The sequence below is a fragment of the Colletotrichum abscissum genome (genome assembly GCF_030869225.1).
Source record: "Colletotrichum abscissum strain IMI 504890 chromosome Unknown Scaffold_145.1, whole genome shotgun sequence".
Classification (NCBI taxonomy): Eukaryota; Fungi; Ascomycota; class Sordariomycetes; order Glomerellales; family Glomerellaceae; genus Colletotrichum; species Colletotrichum abscissum.
The window spans coordinates 1-11,564 of NW_026850038.1; the positions used below are offsets into that span (position 1 = coordinate 1).

General features: G+C 54.1%; 6 protein-coding genes across 6 annotated transcripts; 2 read left to right on the forward strand and 4 right to left on the reverse strand.

Moving 5' to 3' along the window:
* CABS01_16757 (zinc knuckle) lies at window positions 1-314 on the reverse strand (the record flags this gene model as incomplete). The annotated part of the gene is made up of 1 exon (XM_060550087.1): window positions 1-314. A coding segment is annotated over one exon (314 nt), but the record flags the coding sequence as incomplete, so codon positions are not given.
* A 975-nt stretch (window positions 315-1,289) lies between these two features.
* CABS01_16758 (uncharacterized protein) lies at window positions 1,290-2,575 on the reverse strand (the record flags this gene model as incomplete). The annotated part of the gene is made up of 4 exons (XM_060550088.1): window positions 1,290-1,641; window positions 1,701-1,778; window positions 1,838-2,334; window positions 2,393-2,575. The coding sequence occupies 4 exons, from the start codon at window positions 2,573-2,575 to the stop codon at window positions 1,290-1,292; spliced, it is 1,110 nt and encodes a 369-aa protein (XP_060403605.1).
* Window positions 2,576-3,530: 955 nt separating this feature from the next.
* On the forward strand, window positions 3,531-3,788 carry CABS01_16759 (uncharacterized protein; the record flags this gene model as incomplete). The annotated part of the gene is made up of 1 exon (XM_060550089.1): window positions 3,531-3,788. The coding sequence occupies one exon, from the start codon at window positions 3,531-3,533 to the stop codon at window positions 3,786-3,788; it is 258 nt and encodes an 85-aa protein (XP_060403606.1).
* Window positions 3,789-5,237: 1,449 nt separating this feature from the next.
* Window positions 5,238-5,864, reverse strand: CABS01_16760 (uncharacterized protein; the record flags this gene model as incomplete). Its single annotated transcript, XM_060550090.1, has 1 exon — window positions 5,238-5,864. The coding sequence occupies one exon, from the start codon at window positions 5,862-5,864 to the stop codon at window positions 5,238-5,240; it is 627 nt and encodes a 208-aa protein (XP_060403607.1).
* A 75-nt stretch (window positions 5,865-5,939) lies between these two features.
* CABS01_16761 (uncharacterized protein) lies at window positions 5,940-9,102 on the reverse strand (the record flags this gene model as incomplete). The annotated part of the gene is made up of 3 exons (XM_060550091.1): window positions 5,940-7,445; window positions 7,647-8,480; window positions 8,635-9,102. 3 exons carry the CDS (start codon window positions 9,100-9,102, stop codon window positions 5,940-5,942), a joined length of 2,808 nt encoding a protein of 935 aa, XP_060403608.1.
* A 790-nt stretch (window positions 9,103-9,892) lies between these two features.
* CABS01_16762 (methyltransferase) lies at window positions 9,893-11,134 on the forward strand (the record flags this gene model as incomplete). Its single annotated transcript, XM_060550092.1, has 3 exons — window positions 9,893-10,856; window positions 10,916-11,039; window positions 11,104-11,134. 3 exons carry the CDS (start codon window positions 9,893-9,895, stop codon window positions 11,132-11,134), a joined length of 1,119 nt encoding a protein of 372 aa, XP_060403609.1.
* Between the last annotated feature and the right edge of the window lie 430 nt (window positions 11,135-11,564).

The window sequence follows — 11,564 nt, forward strand, 5'->3', positions numbered from 1 at the left end:
TCCCGGCATGGGCAGTTGGCGTTGGTGATGCCCGGTACTCTTCGGTTGAAGAGGAAGTCCTGGAGCCCGATCTTTTCCGTGCGCATCTGGACCAGGAGTGCGCTCTGGCGTTTACTGAGGCCTTCGTGGAGGCCGAGGACCTTCTTTGTCGGCTTCGGCGTGAGACGGAACGATGTTCTCCCTCGCGTCTCGGTTTCCCAGTTGGTTTGCCACACGTGGTGGGTTTGTTTGTGCGACCATGTCTTGACTGTCGACCTGAGTTTGAGGCTCTCGGCTTGTCTGCCCTTGGACCTGTCTGTCCGTCTGGCCTCCATCCCGTCGCCTCCTTGGCGGCGATGTCTTGCACAGTAGTTTAGTATAGGAATTCGTTCTATGGGTTTCTGCCTGTTGAAGCATCTATGTATGCTGTGATGTCCACATTGTACAATGGAAGAGAATGATCCTGTTTTGATATCGACTGATCTAAAGTCTGAAATATACCTGAAATATATCAAAGCCTACTCGGTTTTGGCAAGGAAAACTTCCCTCTTGACAGAATCTAGGATATCCTCGCTTAGGTGAAACTCACTGCATACAGTCATTACTCAGTTAACCACATAGTCGGGCCAGGATTTGTTGGATTGACGACTGTGTCTGGATAAAGGGATGCTAGAAATGTATTGAAAAATATGTACGAACCGGTGATGATGGGTAAATACAAGACAGAACCCCGCTCGGACCGGGATGAGAGGGAATCCCTCAATCAAGCACAACAATCACTCTTTGATCGATGACCTCAGTGGTATTGCATTAAATCAACATCGTTTATCTAACAAATCCTGGCCCGACTATGTGGTTAACTGAGTAATGACTGCATGCGGTGAGTTTCACCTAAACGAGGGTATCCTAGATTCTGTCAGATGGAAACAGCAGCCCACGAAGGGCCCGTCACGTGCGATATCACGTGTATTCCACTTACATCTCTTACATAGACCTTTTTGTTTTGTCTGTTTCCACTTTGGTAGATTGAGCCACTTTATCACACTCCGTATGCCCATTATTGCGTGCCATAACTCGTGACAGAATGCAAGAACAAGGCACCACAGGTCTCCTACGCCACGTGCCCTCGCGACCCCTGATTTTCCATCGCACTGGATATTCTTCCTCTTTGCCAACCGGTTCTTCTGCCAGGGGGGGAGATTTGACCGATTGAACGTTTCGATGGCGGCATGATTTTAGTATCTGTACGGACAATGAAGACCGGCATCTCACGAACATGCCATCATGGACGTGAATTCTTTGGCCTAGATTCAAAGGCTGCCTCGATGTCCCGCAGTCCCGTGCTCATCTCGCTTGCCATCCCTAGTCGTTTTGATCAGTTCCACATCGGGACTAGTGCTGTCCAAGGCTCTGTCAATGTCGCTGAATGTTCGTACTATGGAGTGTAGATTTTTGGATTTGCCACTGTTGACGCTGGGGTAAGATGATTCATTCGCTCCTCGGTAGCTACTCGCGCCAATCCAGCCGTTTCCCGGCGGACGGGATTCTTTGGTCCTCCTGCTCAACCCGGATCTCCAGCTCTTGAAGAGAGGCCGTAGGCTGGCGACGGAAGCTGCAATGATACCGAGTGCGGGCTCCATGACACTCCAGATGGCGATGTCGCTATTGATAAAGAGTAAGCAACACAGGTACTACCTCAGCTCACGCATTCGGGGGCGTACATTGATTCGTAAAGAAAATCTGCTGAGACGTCGAAGCGTCTAACATATGGAATGCGGATTATAAGAGCAACGCCAGCACTGCATATTCGTTAAAATTCTATGGCAGTATGTGACGGATTGAGAGTGCTTCAACTTACGCTATGCCCATGCCTAGAAGAGTGGCGACCACTGCCTTGGTGCGCCAATTCAGGTTAATATTCCACAATAGGACAATCGGTAGTAGACCCATACACCAGTCTGACATAGCCAAGATGATGCTGTGGGTAATGGTGGTGACTGCGACCAGATTAAAGTTGTGACACGACCCCGATTCTCCATATAGCTGTCTCCAGAAGTAGGACGGAGGCATGCATTGGAAGGTCACGATGCAGCAAAAGGCTGTCGAGATGACCCAGACAACGACGAGATTGGTGTAGACGACCAAGCGGTGAACTCTGATGAAAGTGAGACGGAGGAGCACGAGACAAATCGAGGTCCGGATCGCCAGCGTGATAGGGGAATACAAGACTTCACAGATGTACCAGGCTCTTAGAGAGATGGCCGCTTGATCGACTGTGACTTCTGTGAGGTGCTTCCCGGTGGCGCCGTGCGTCACCCCGTGGAGTACCAACCCCCCGTATGTTGTGTAACCAAGCTAGAGCGACCATGTTAGTAGCAGGTAACGAAGCATGAGAGTTTGGCGATGTACTGACCATAGCCCCAAAGATCAGCCAGTCGTCTACAGTCAGACTCTTGACGATGCAGGTTTTGACATAAGCTCGTGCCAGGACGAAGAAAACGGCCGCGAGCAGGAAGCCGAACTGGATCGCAAAGAGCTGCATTCCTCGATCTTGGATGCCATCGCGGGGGGCTCGTGGTGCAAGGGAGCCGTCCATACTGCAGGTCAAACTGGAGCAGATGATACAAGTGAACCACCGAAAATGTCGGCTTCAAGCGCCATTAAATGCGGCTGGCGGAAACATCCGAGCTCCCAGCGCGGCCTGTCTGGCCCATCTGCGCCGATTTGTCTTGCAGGAAAAGATAGCTAGTATGGAGGGGTTCAGGGAGAGGGAGAAAAGTAAAAAGAAAAAAAAGGAAAAAAAGTTCGATGTCCTTGCGTACCTGGTGCCGCACGAGGAACTTAGGTTCCCAAATTGCGTCGCCTAATTCTGATAAAATCGAAACACGCTAGGCTAAATCGTATTCCCCTTTACGCAAAGATCGTAAGTTGCGAGAAACTCTAGTTGCCTGAGATGGCACTTTTGGCGGACGTCGAGCACGGTACCGATGACTGGGCCTAGTTCGACGCGATATTCGGAGCAATCTGGAGTCAATTAAATCCAAATCGCAATTGCCCTTTGCTCTCTCATTCACCCAAAAAAGCCTTTAATAAGGCATGGTAAGCTCACTGCGTTTATATCAGCCAAACATACCCGTTCTCCTTCAAAAGTTCCACTACAGTCCGCTTGATAAGCCACGAGAACGGTCACTGGCAGTTTTCTACTCGTAGCTAGCAAGCACGCCTGGAACTTAGGATCCCACCAATTTGCTGACGGGCGTGCACACACCATGACCTACGGGCGGCGTCGGTACCAGATGGTAGAAGTCACGAACAACCCCACTTATCCCAAAATCATCATGTCACTGCTGACCATACTCTACATTTGCCACATTGTTGATCATCTTCATGATATGCGTATCTTCGGACCAATGCGAAACTACCCCCTCGCCTGATTTTTCTTAGTGCATGGGTGAGCCCTTCGCCAACTTCTTAACAACCGGAGACTTTTTACTTCTCCTCGCCGGAGCCCATTCGCGATGTCCACACGTCCATCGTCGGGCGCCAGACTAATGTTGGCCGACCGAGCCAACCCTGAGGGAGAGCCCACTTCACCTCCGGAGCCGAGCTTCACCTCAGGGACGGAGCGCCGCCGCAACACCGAAACGCAGCCCCCACGGCCTAGTTTCGCGGTAAGCCAGTCTGACGCCAATGAGGACGCCCCCTTCACGGTGAAAGGGTCTACGCTTATGCCTACATCTTCTGCTACAGCCGCAGACGGTCCCGTAGCAGGGTTTGTCATCTCAGCTCTCAACGAGGAAGCCAGGTAGAGTGAGGAAGGGGGAACGCCTTTTTGGCCATCGCCCGATCCTCTGACAAGGCAGGCTGCAGCTTCGACATCACCGAGGAGTTGCTTGCCAAGGAAGTCGCTATCTACGTCACTCAGCCCTTGAGAAACAGACCACGCGAGCCCTGAATAGCTTAGCCGGGGCGTAATGAACCATGTGGGTATGCTACCCGAAACATGCGGCCGTGTGGGAAATGAATCGAGTATATCAACTTATTGTTGGCTGAAAGCGTAGGCTTAATATAGTAAACTTGATGCTTCGACTTGAAGCTTTCCTCGAGAGTAGTAAGCCAGGAACGCAGGCACAAATGGCCTCCCCGGACGCTTGAAGGACCGGACGACAACGGCAAAGGTGGATCCAATCCACGCCAAGAAGCTGGTTGCCTCAAGTTTAGGGCCCTAAGTGCACTCAATTCCTCTCACTGCGCACTCCGTACATAGAACCGTCAGTACACCTTCTACTCTAGCGAGCTAGTAAGCCTCGCCTAGCGCCATGGCGAGCTTCCATTTCAGCCGTTCAGGCGAATTCTTGAACTATAGTATATTGCAATACGCTCGAGCAATGGATCGCCGCTGCGGAACTGAAAATGAGGCCGCCCAACTATGATCATTTGTCTCGTATTATCTACATAAATACATAGTTTATTACGCCCCGGCTAAGCTATTCAGGGCTCGTGTGATTATCTACATATTCTCCACTTTCGTTCCTATCCTTGCCTCCCAGAAGCCCATACAAGCCTCCTCCGTCTCCGTATGTGTCATCTTCAGTTTTACATGCCAATGCTGCGGTTGCTCGTGGTCTTAGTAACAGGCCATCTTGAGGTTGTCTCCCAAAGTGTTCGGCGTCCTATCGTCGGCGGCCGAAGCCAGTCCTGCTGTCGATGGAACGAGGGTGCGTGGGGGTTGTCGTCGGTTAGTGTGTTGATGTAGGTGGTGTGTGATCTCGCTGCTGGCTGACCTGTGCATCCAGTCTCTCTGTACCCATAGCAAACTTGATCGTTTCTTTGACAACATCTACGTTTGGCGTCCAGTCATCAGGATCGGACGCGTTCTTTCCTCCGAGAAAGTACGAAAGGTTCCCTCTATGCGACTCCGTCTGTTGAAGCATCTGAGTTCGCTGCGCCGTCCACTGTGTGCAACGGAAGAGAAAATGCTCTACCGATTCTGCCGCATGCCCGCAGGCGCAATGCGCCGAGGCAGTTGCTCCGATCTGGTGCAGGTACCAGTTCAGTCTTGCCATCCCGGTGCGTAGTTGCGCTAGAATGCTGGCTTCTTTCCAAGAGAGCTCATCATATAGCTTGCGTGTGTGCTTTCCTGGTAAAGCGACATCGATCTTCTTCGAATATGCTCCTACGTTGTCGGGCAAAGCTTCGTGCTTCTGTCGCACGCTCTGTAAAGCGATTCTAAGTGCCGTCGAGTAGGCTCTAGCAGGTCATTTCTGCGGTGTCTTGTTCGGTCTCGTGCTTTCCTTTCCTGCAGCTTTGGCCGCTTGCGCCAGGTCTGACTCTACAGCTGATGGGAGCCAGAAGAGTGTGACTCTATTGCCTTTCCTCTGAAGATCTTGCACGCCGGCGTATAGTTGGCGGATCTCTCGTTGGCCTGACTGCTGCCGCGGGTTCCGGATGGCTAGTACAGCCGCTTTGTTGCGGGTGAACACGTGGATGGCACGGTAGTTGAGCCTCTGCGGGAGAGACTTCACCGCTTCTGCCAGCGCCGCCAGCTCTGCTACATACGGGTTCTGCTCTGTTCTCAGATCGAGTGTGCGCGAGGCCGTTATCACGCCGCCACCCCCTCTGAGTGATGCAGGCAGCATTGTGGCCGATCCGTAGCCCACAACCCCGTTTCTTGCCGAGCTCCCTGTCGCTATCCTCACTGCCCACCCGGACTGGATTGCTTCGGTGGCCTTGACCGCGTCGTTGTCGATTACTGTATTAATACGGGCTTCCCATGGAGTGATCGAATACCCTTCGATAGTCTCCAGCTTGTCAAGAGGTTGGTCGCGATAGGCCTCCGCCATCAACTGGAAGGGTGATGGAAACCGTCGAAAGGCCACCCGCATGCGTCGAAGCGGATGGGTCTTGGGAAGGCTTCGCATCCGTACCCAGAATGTCGTTGATTTTCTGTCGTATCTCTCTTACGCCGATTGTATGCTTGCCTCCGCTTCAGCGACCGCCGTGGCCACTGTGTTGAAGGTTCCCACGATCGCTTGGGCGCCAATCCTCTGCACTCGGTTGATCACCCTCATCTGCGCTGCTCGACATCTAAATCTCCAGACATTCGACGCGTAGTCCATCGTTGGTGCCACGGCCGCCACGAAGAGCTGTCTGGCCGCCGCCGGAGACAGACCTTTGAGCCGCCTGAGTCCCAGCACGGCCTCCAGCCCTTTTGTCGTCGCGTCTGCGATGTGTTTTTCGAAACGAAGTTTCGTGTCCATCGTCACCCCTAGCACCTTGACGTGGTCCTTTGCTCGGACAGTGTCACCTTTCATGACGAAACTGGTCGAATCTGCCGGCAGTCTCCAGTTGCGCGTGAAGTGGATGATGGCCGTCTTGTCCGTCTCAAATGTCGCCCCGCTTCGTCGTTCCCACTCGAGTGCTCTGTCAATGATGTTCTGGATGCCTTCCCGGTTTGCTTCTCGCGATCGTCCTGTAACCCACGCCGTGTAGTCGTCGACGAAGGCCAGCGCGCCCCCGTTCTCGTCGATCTGGTGTTGTACGAGGTCGGCATTGGAGAAGAGTAACAGCACGGGTGACGGCGGCAAGCCCTGAGGCAGACCGGCTTGTGGTAACGGACGAGCCTCGGACTCGTGACCGTTGACTAGGATGCTTGCCGTTCTGTGGGAGCAGAAAGCGTCCACCCATCTCACCAGCTTCTCGGGGATACCCCGCGCCCTGAGTCTTTGGAGTAGTCTCTCCTTGTACACACCATTATAGGCTCCCTTGACATCAAAGCTGACCAGACTGACCACCTTTCTCTTTCTCCACGCTCTGTAGATGTACTCCTGCAGCAGTAACAGCGCCTGCTCTGCCGACCTCTGCTTGCGAGCGCCAAAGTGGCTCGTAGGGAGGAGGCCAAACGTCTCGATCGCGTGCGAGATACGTTCTGCTACGACCGACTCTAGCACTTTTCCGAGCGTTGACAGAAGCGAGATCGGTCGCCAGGCCTTCGCTATGCCGTAGTCGCTTTTGTTTGGCTTCTTCAGCGGGATGATCTTGGCATGTCGCCATTGCCTCGGTAACAGCCCTTCGTCGAGTGAGGCCTGGAAGAGTGCAAGCATCCTCCCCTTCACCACTGGCCATGTGTGCTTCCACACTGCCACCGGCAGACCGTCTTCTCCGGGAGCTTTCCACGACTTTGCCGCAAAGAGCTGTCTCTCTACTTCTCCCAGTGTGAAGTTGGGGAAGGGTACCGGCGATCTCTGTGACCGCTCGCCCTCCTCCTCGATCGTGCTGGGAAGAGGAGGGAAGAATGTGGAGAGCAGCTCTTCGGCCTGCTCTGCGGCGTCTTCCGTTTGGGAGCCGTCCGCCCTTTTAAGTTGGGGTATCTTGTCGAAGAAAGCCCCTCTACTGGCGTCGAGATACTTCGCGGCCTTCCAGATGTTTGTGTCGTCGGCCAGAAAGTCCTCCCAATGGCTCTTCTTCTGTTATCGGATGGCGTCATGATATTGCTCGGCTGCCGAGCGTGCGCGTTGCTCCAGTCCGGGTTGAGTGTTGCCTGCCCTTCTCTCCGCCCGCGCCTGGTTCCTCCAGTGAGTGTGGATCTGCCGTAGCTGGGTGAGGTCGGCTGTCCACCATCTCTTTGCATACGGAGACGGCTTGGCCTTGGGGGTCAGTGCTTCTACTGCCTCGCGCAGCACAGGCATCAGTCGATCCGCCTGCTGCTGCACTGTACCTCCCGTTGGCACTCGTTCTAGGTTTGCTTCCACTCTCTCATTGATTCGCTTCCATGGAGCGTTCTTGAGGAGGAGCCGTGGTCGGCTTTCTATCTCAGGCGCGGCAATGTCGAAGGTCGTCTCGATCGCCCGGTGGTCCGATCCGTGGTCTGTCTCGCGCAGGGCGCATCGTACCACCGTCCTTGCTAGCCCTTCGGACGCGAGGGATAGGTTGATGGTCGTTGCCGCATCGTTCTTCTCCCGCGTCTTCGCGCCACGCGGAAGGAGGCTGCGGAGCGAGTACTCGCTCATCAAATCGATGATCGGGTCTGCCTCGCCTTGCCGGCCCTCCGACACATCGTCGCCTCCCCACAGGTAGTCGTGGCAGTTGAAGTCTCCTACTAGGGCCACGTCCACTCTTTCGCCTGTTTCTCCTCGGACATTTGTGATAGCTTGCTTCAGCAGATCGCACGCCTGCCGCAGCATCTCCGGCTTCTGCACCGGCACGTACACCGACGCCACCAGCAGCCTTCGATCAGGAAGCCGTACAACGGCCGCAGTAATATCCGAGGACGCTATCGGCACCTGTTCCGCCTCTACTTCTCTGTTCACCCACAGCAAACTCCTGATTCCCCATCTTCCTTCGTCCCTCCACTCCGTCGGTACCAACCTCGTCCACCTGCTATGTCCCATCGGAGCAGTGATGACCTTACCCTCTATCCTCCGCGCCCATGGCTCCTGCACCGCTATGGCCGTGAAGTCGCGCAACGCCTCGTCATTCATCAAACTCTCGTGGACCTCAGCCTGTTTCCTTACGTTAAGCTGAAGGATCTGGACCTTCCTACTCATGGGAACGCGGATACAGCTTCGGACAGTTCTTGCTGAACGACTCGTGCGGTCCGCCACAGGGCACGCATGTCACGATCGTCTCACGGCATTCACTGTGATGGTGACCTACCTTGACGCAGCGCCCACACACCTGGGAGTTCACGCACTGGTACGCCTTGTGCCTGGTAATCTGCTGGCAGTTGTAGCACTGTTGAGGACGTGGCCGCCGCTCAAATGCCATCGTCGTGCCGGACTCTCCTCCGACGTGGAAGAAGCCCTCGGAGATCAGTCTACGCGTATCACTGGCCTTCGTCACGAACACGACCATGGACCCATACGCCTTGGGCACGTCTTTCTTGCTCAGCCAAGATATCTTGGCAACCGTGGTCTCGTTTTCTCGGCTAAGTGCCTCCGCCGCTTCAGCCCTGACGTCGCCCTTCTCATCCAGTACCTCGGTTCTCTTCACGTTATCGATCTTCACGGGGTATAGTTCGTCCTGTAGGACTCGTGTGCCGGGACCGAAGCTATTCTCCGCGATCTGCTTGACGAGCGAAGTCGAGCGCTGGGGGGGGGACTGTAGGTACACTGGACCAGGCATGGTGGTAAAGACCATCAGTGCCGAAGCAGGAAGATGCGAAAGAGAGAATCCAGAGTCGAGGAAAACAATCGTGATGGCAGAAAAGCAATGCAGCAGGAAGAGACTCTTCAACAGAGAGAATCAGCATAGAGGGAAAATAGTGCAGCGAGGAATTTGGAAACAGCTGGCCTTGATTCAGCAACAGGGCGAAGTGGAGCGTCGCGGTTCGTCGTGGACGCGTCGGCTGTTGGCCAACCCTTGCTTTCCGGGCCTGTGGAGAAGAGCGGCTAAAACCGAATAGCAGCCATTCAAGCAAACAAACAAACAATCAAGCAAGAGGCCAACGGCCCCCCCCTTGTCTTTGGTTTCCTAGTGTCCTTTCATCGACTAATAATAGGCTGCCAAGGGGGTGGGTACAAAGACATCCGTCAACCCTCGATAGGATAAACCACCTGATGTATCCGTATTGATACTTTGTGCGTAACCCACCTTCCCTGCGCTGGTATCGGCCTGGGTTTTCATCCATCAACTTTTGCGTTCCCTCCTGTTCTTCTTTAGGAAATTTCATCAGTCATCCCACGTGTGGCCATATTGCACCCGAGGCGGCCGGGCCCACGATTGAGTCCCCATTTGGGAAATCTGGCGCGCGAAGACAACCACCGTGCAGTGAGTCGCTCCAAGAGAACAACAGACCATTGAAGTTTCTCTGGAAACGGAAAGACGAGATAAAGAGACGACATTGACGCCGGCTAGAGTTGAGAGGAAATCCTAGAATCAATTCTCTGACGGAGCTTTTCTAAAGCTCGCCGAAATGGGCGACGACGTTGACGCTGTTGACGGCCCCGGCATCGGCGACGGCAACGGACGCTGCGGCGAGAATGCCGGTGCCTCAAGAAACCGGACAGACCAAAAAGAACGGAGGAGGCCTTCTCGAACAGACAAAACGCCAGACGCTGACAACGGCGACGAAGACGACTCGGATGCTGGTTCTGACTTCAGCTCCGTCTCTGTTGACGAGCTCCCGCCCATCCGCGCCTATGGACACACATACCACGGTTCTGGTGTGCTGCTAATGCCCAACGACGAATCCGAGCGAGCTCGACTAGAAATTCAACACCAGCTATTCAAGCTCTGTCTCGAAGGTGGTTTGACGGCGGCGAAGCTCCCCGAGGACAAGCCTCTCAATATTCTCGACATTGGTTCCGGGACCGGCAATTGGGCCATTGAGATGGGCAAGCAGTACCCCCTAGCCAAAATCATGGGTATCGACATCTCCGCCGCGCTCTTACCCACCACTATACCGGCCAACGTTTCCTTTGACGTCGAAGATGCAAATCATGGCTGGGCTCGTGCGAAGGAAAGCTTGGAATTTGTGCACATGAGGAACCTCGTCGGCGGGGGCGTTTCGGACTGGGAGGCGCTTTTCCGGCAAGCGTACGAACACCTCAAGCCCGGTGGACAAATCGAGTTTGCTGAAGTGAGGACGAGATACTTTGACCTCATAGACAGCAGCGCAGACGAGCCCGTTGCGCCCACGGTTGAGGAGGAGGATCACAGCGGGATGACGGCATGTCGCGAGTTCGAGGTGCGGTTCTCGGAAATGACCAAGGCTACCGGCGTCGACTTTGACCCGACACCAAAGATTCCCGCCATATTTTCTGATGTTGGATTCGAAAAGGTGGCGGGCTGGTCGGACCTGGTTCCCATACAGGCTGTGGGACATGACGAAAAGATGGTCAGAAAAGGGGCACAATTCGCTCAGATGCTGGAATACGGTATGCCCATAGTTCGTGCTCTTAACAAGTTCAAGTTTCCTCGACTGACATGTCATTAGGCTTGGAGAATTACTCATTGGCAGTCTTTGGCAGGGGAGGCTGGGATGAGAACGATACCCGGAGTCTCCTGAAGAGAGTCCACAAGGAGTCGCGCGATACCGCAAACGAGGTATATGGCAAAGTGTAGGTTCCTCGAGATAAAATTGTAGCTTGCCCAGGAAACAGCTGACTACCTTTCACTCTCTAGATCATTTGTCACGGCGAGGAAGCCTTTGTGATCAGGCTTGACCTATTTGATCCTATCTATACTCTATAGATGCCTCAGTCTAGACGGACAGGATCATACCCATAGAAATAATTACCCTTGATCTCTGCTGTGTCACGCCGCTGGCGCAGAGCCGTCTCTGCTTCTCCTCTTTGCGTCGCGTCCAGGATCCAGACCTGGCCCTACGGACTGTCCCAGTCCGTCAGATCTGGTACATGTTTCTAGCACCTTGTTCTAGCACCTGGTTCTTGCACCTGATTCTGGCACCTGATTCTGGCACCTGATTCTGGCACCTGGTTCTAGCACCTGGTTCTTACACCTGATTCTGGCACCTGATTCTGGCACCTGGTTCTAGCACCTGATTCTGGCACCTGATTCTAGCACAAGGTTATGGCGGTTCTAGCACCTTGTTCTAGCACCTGGTTCTTGCACCTGATTCTGGC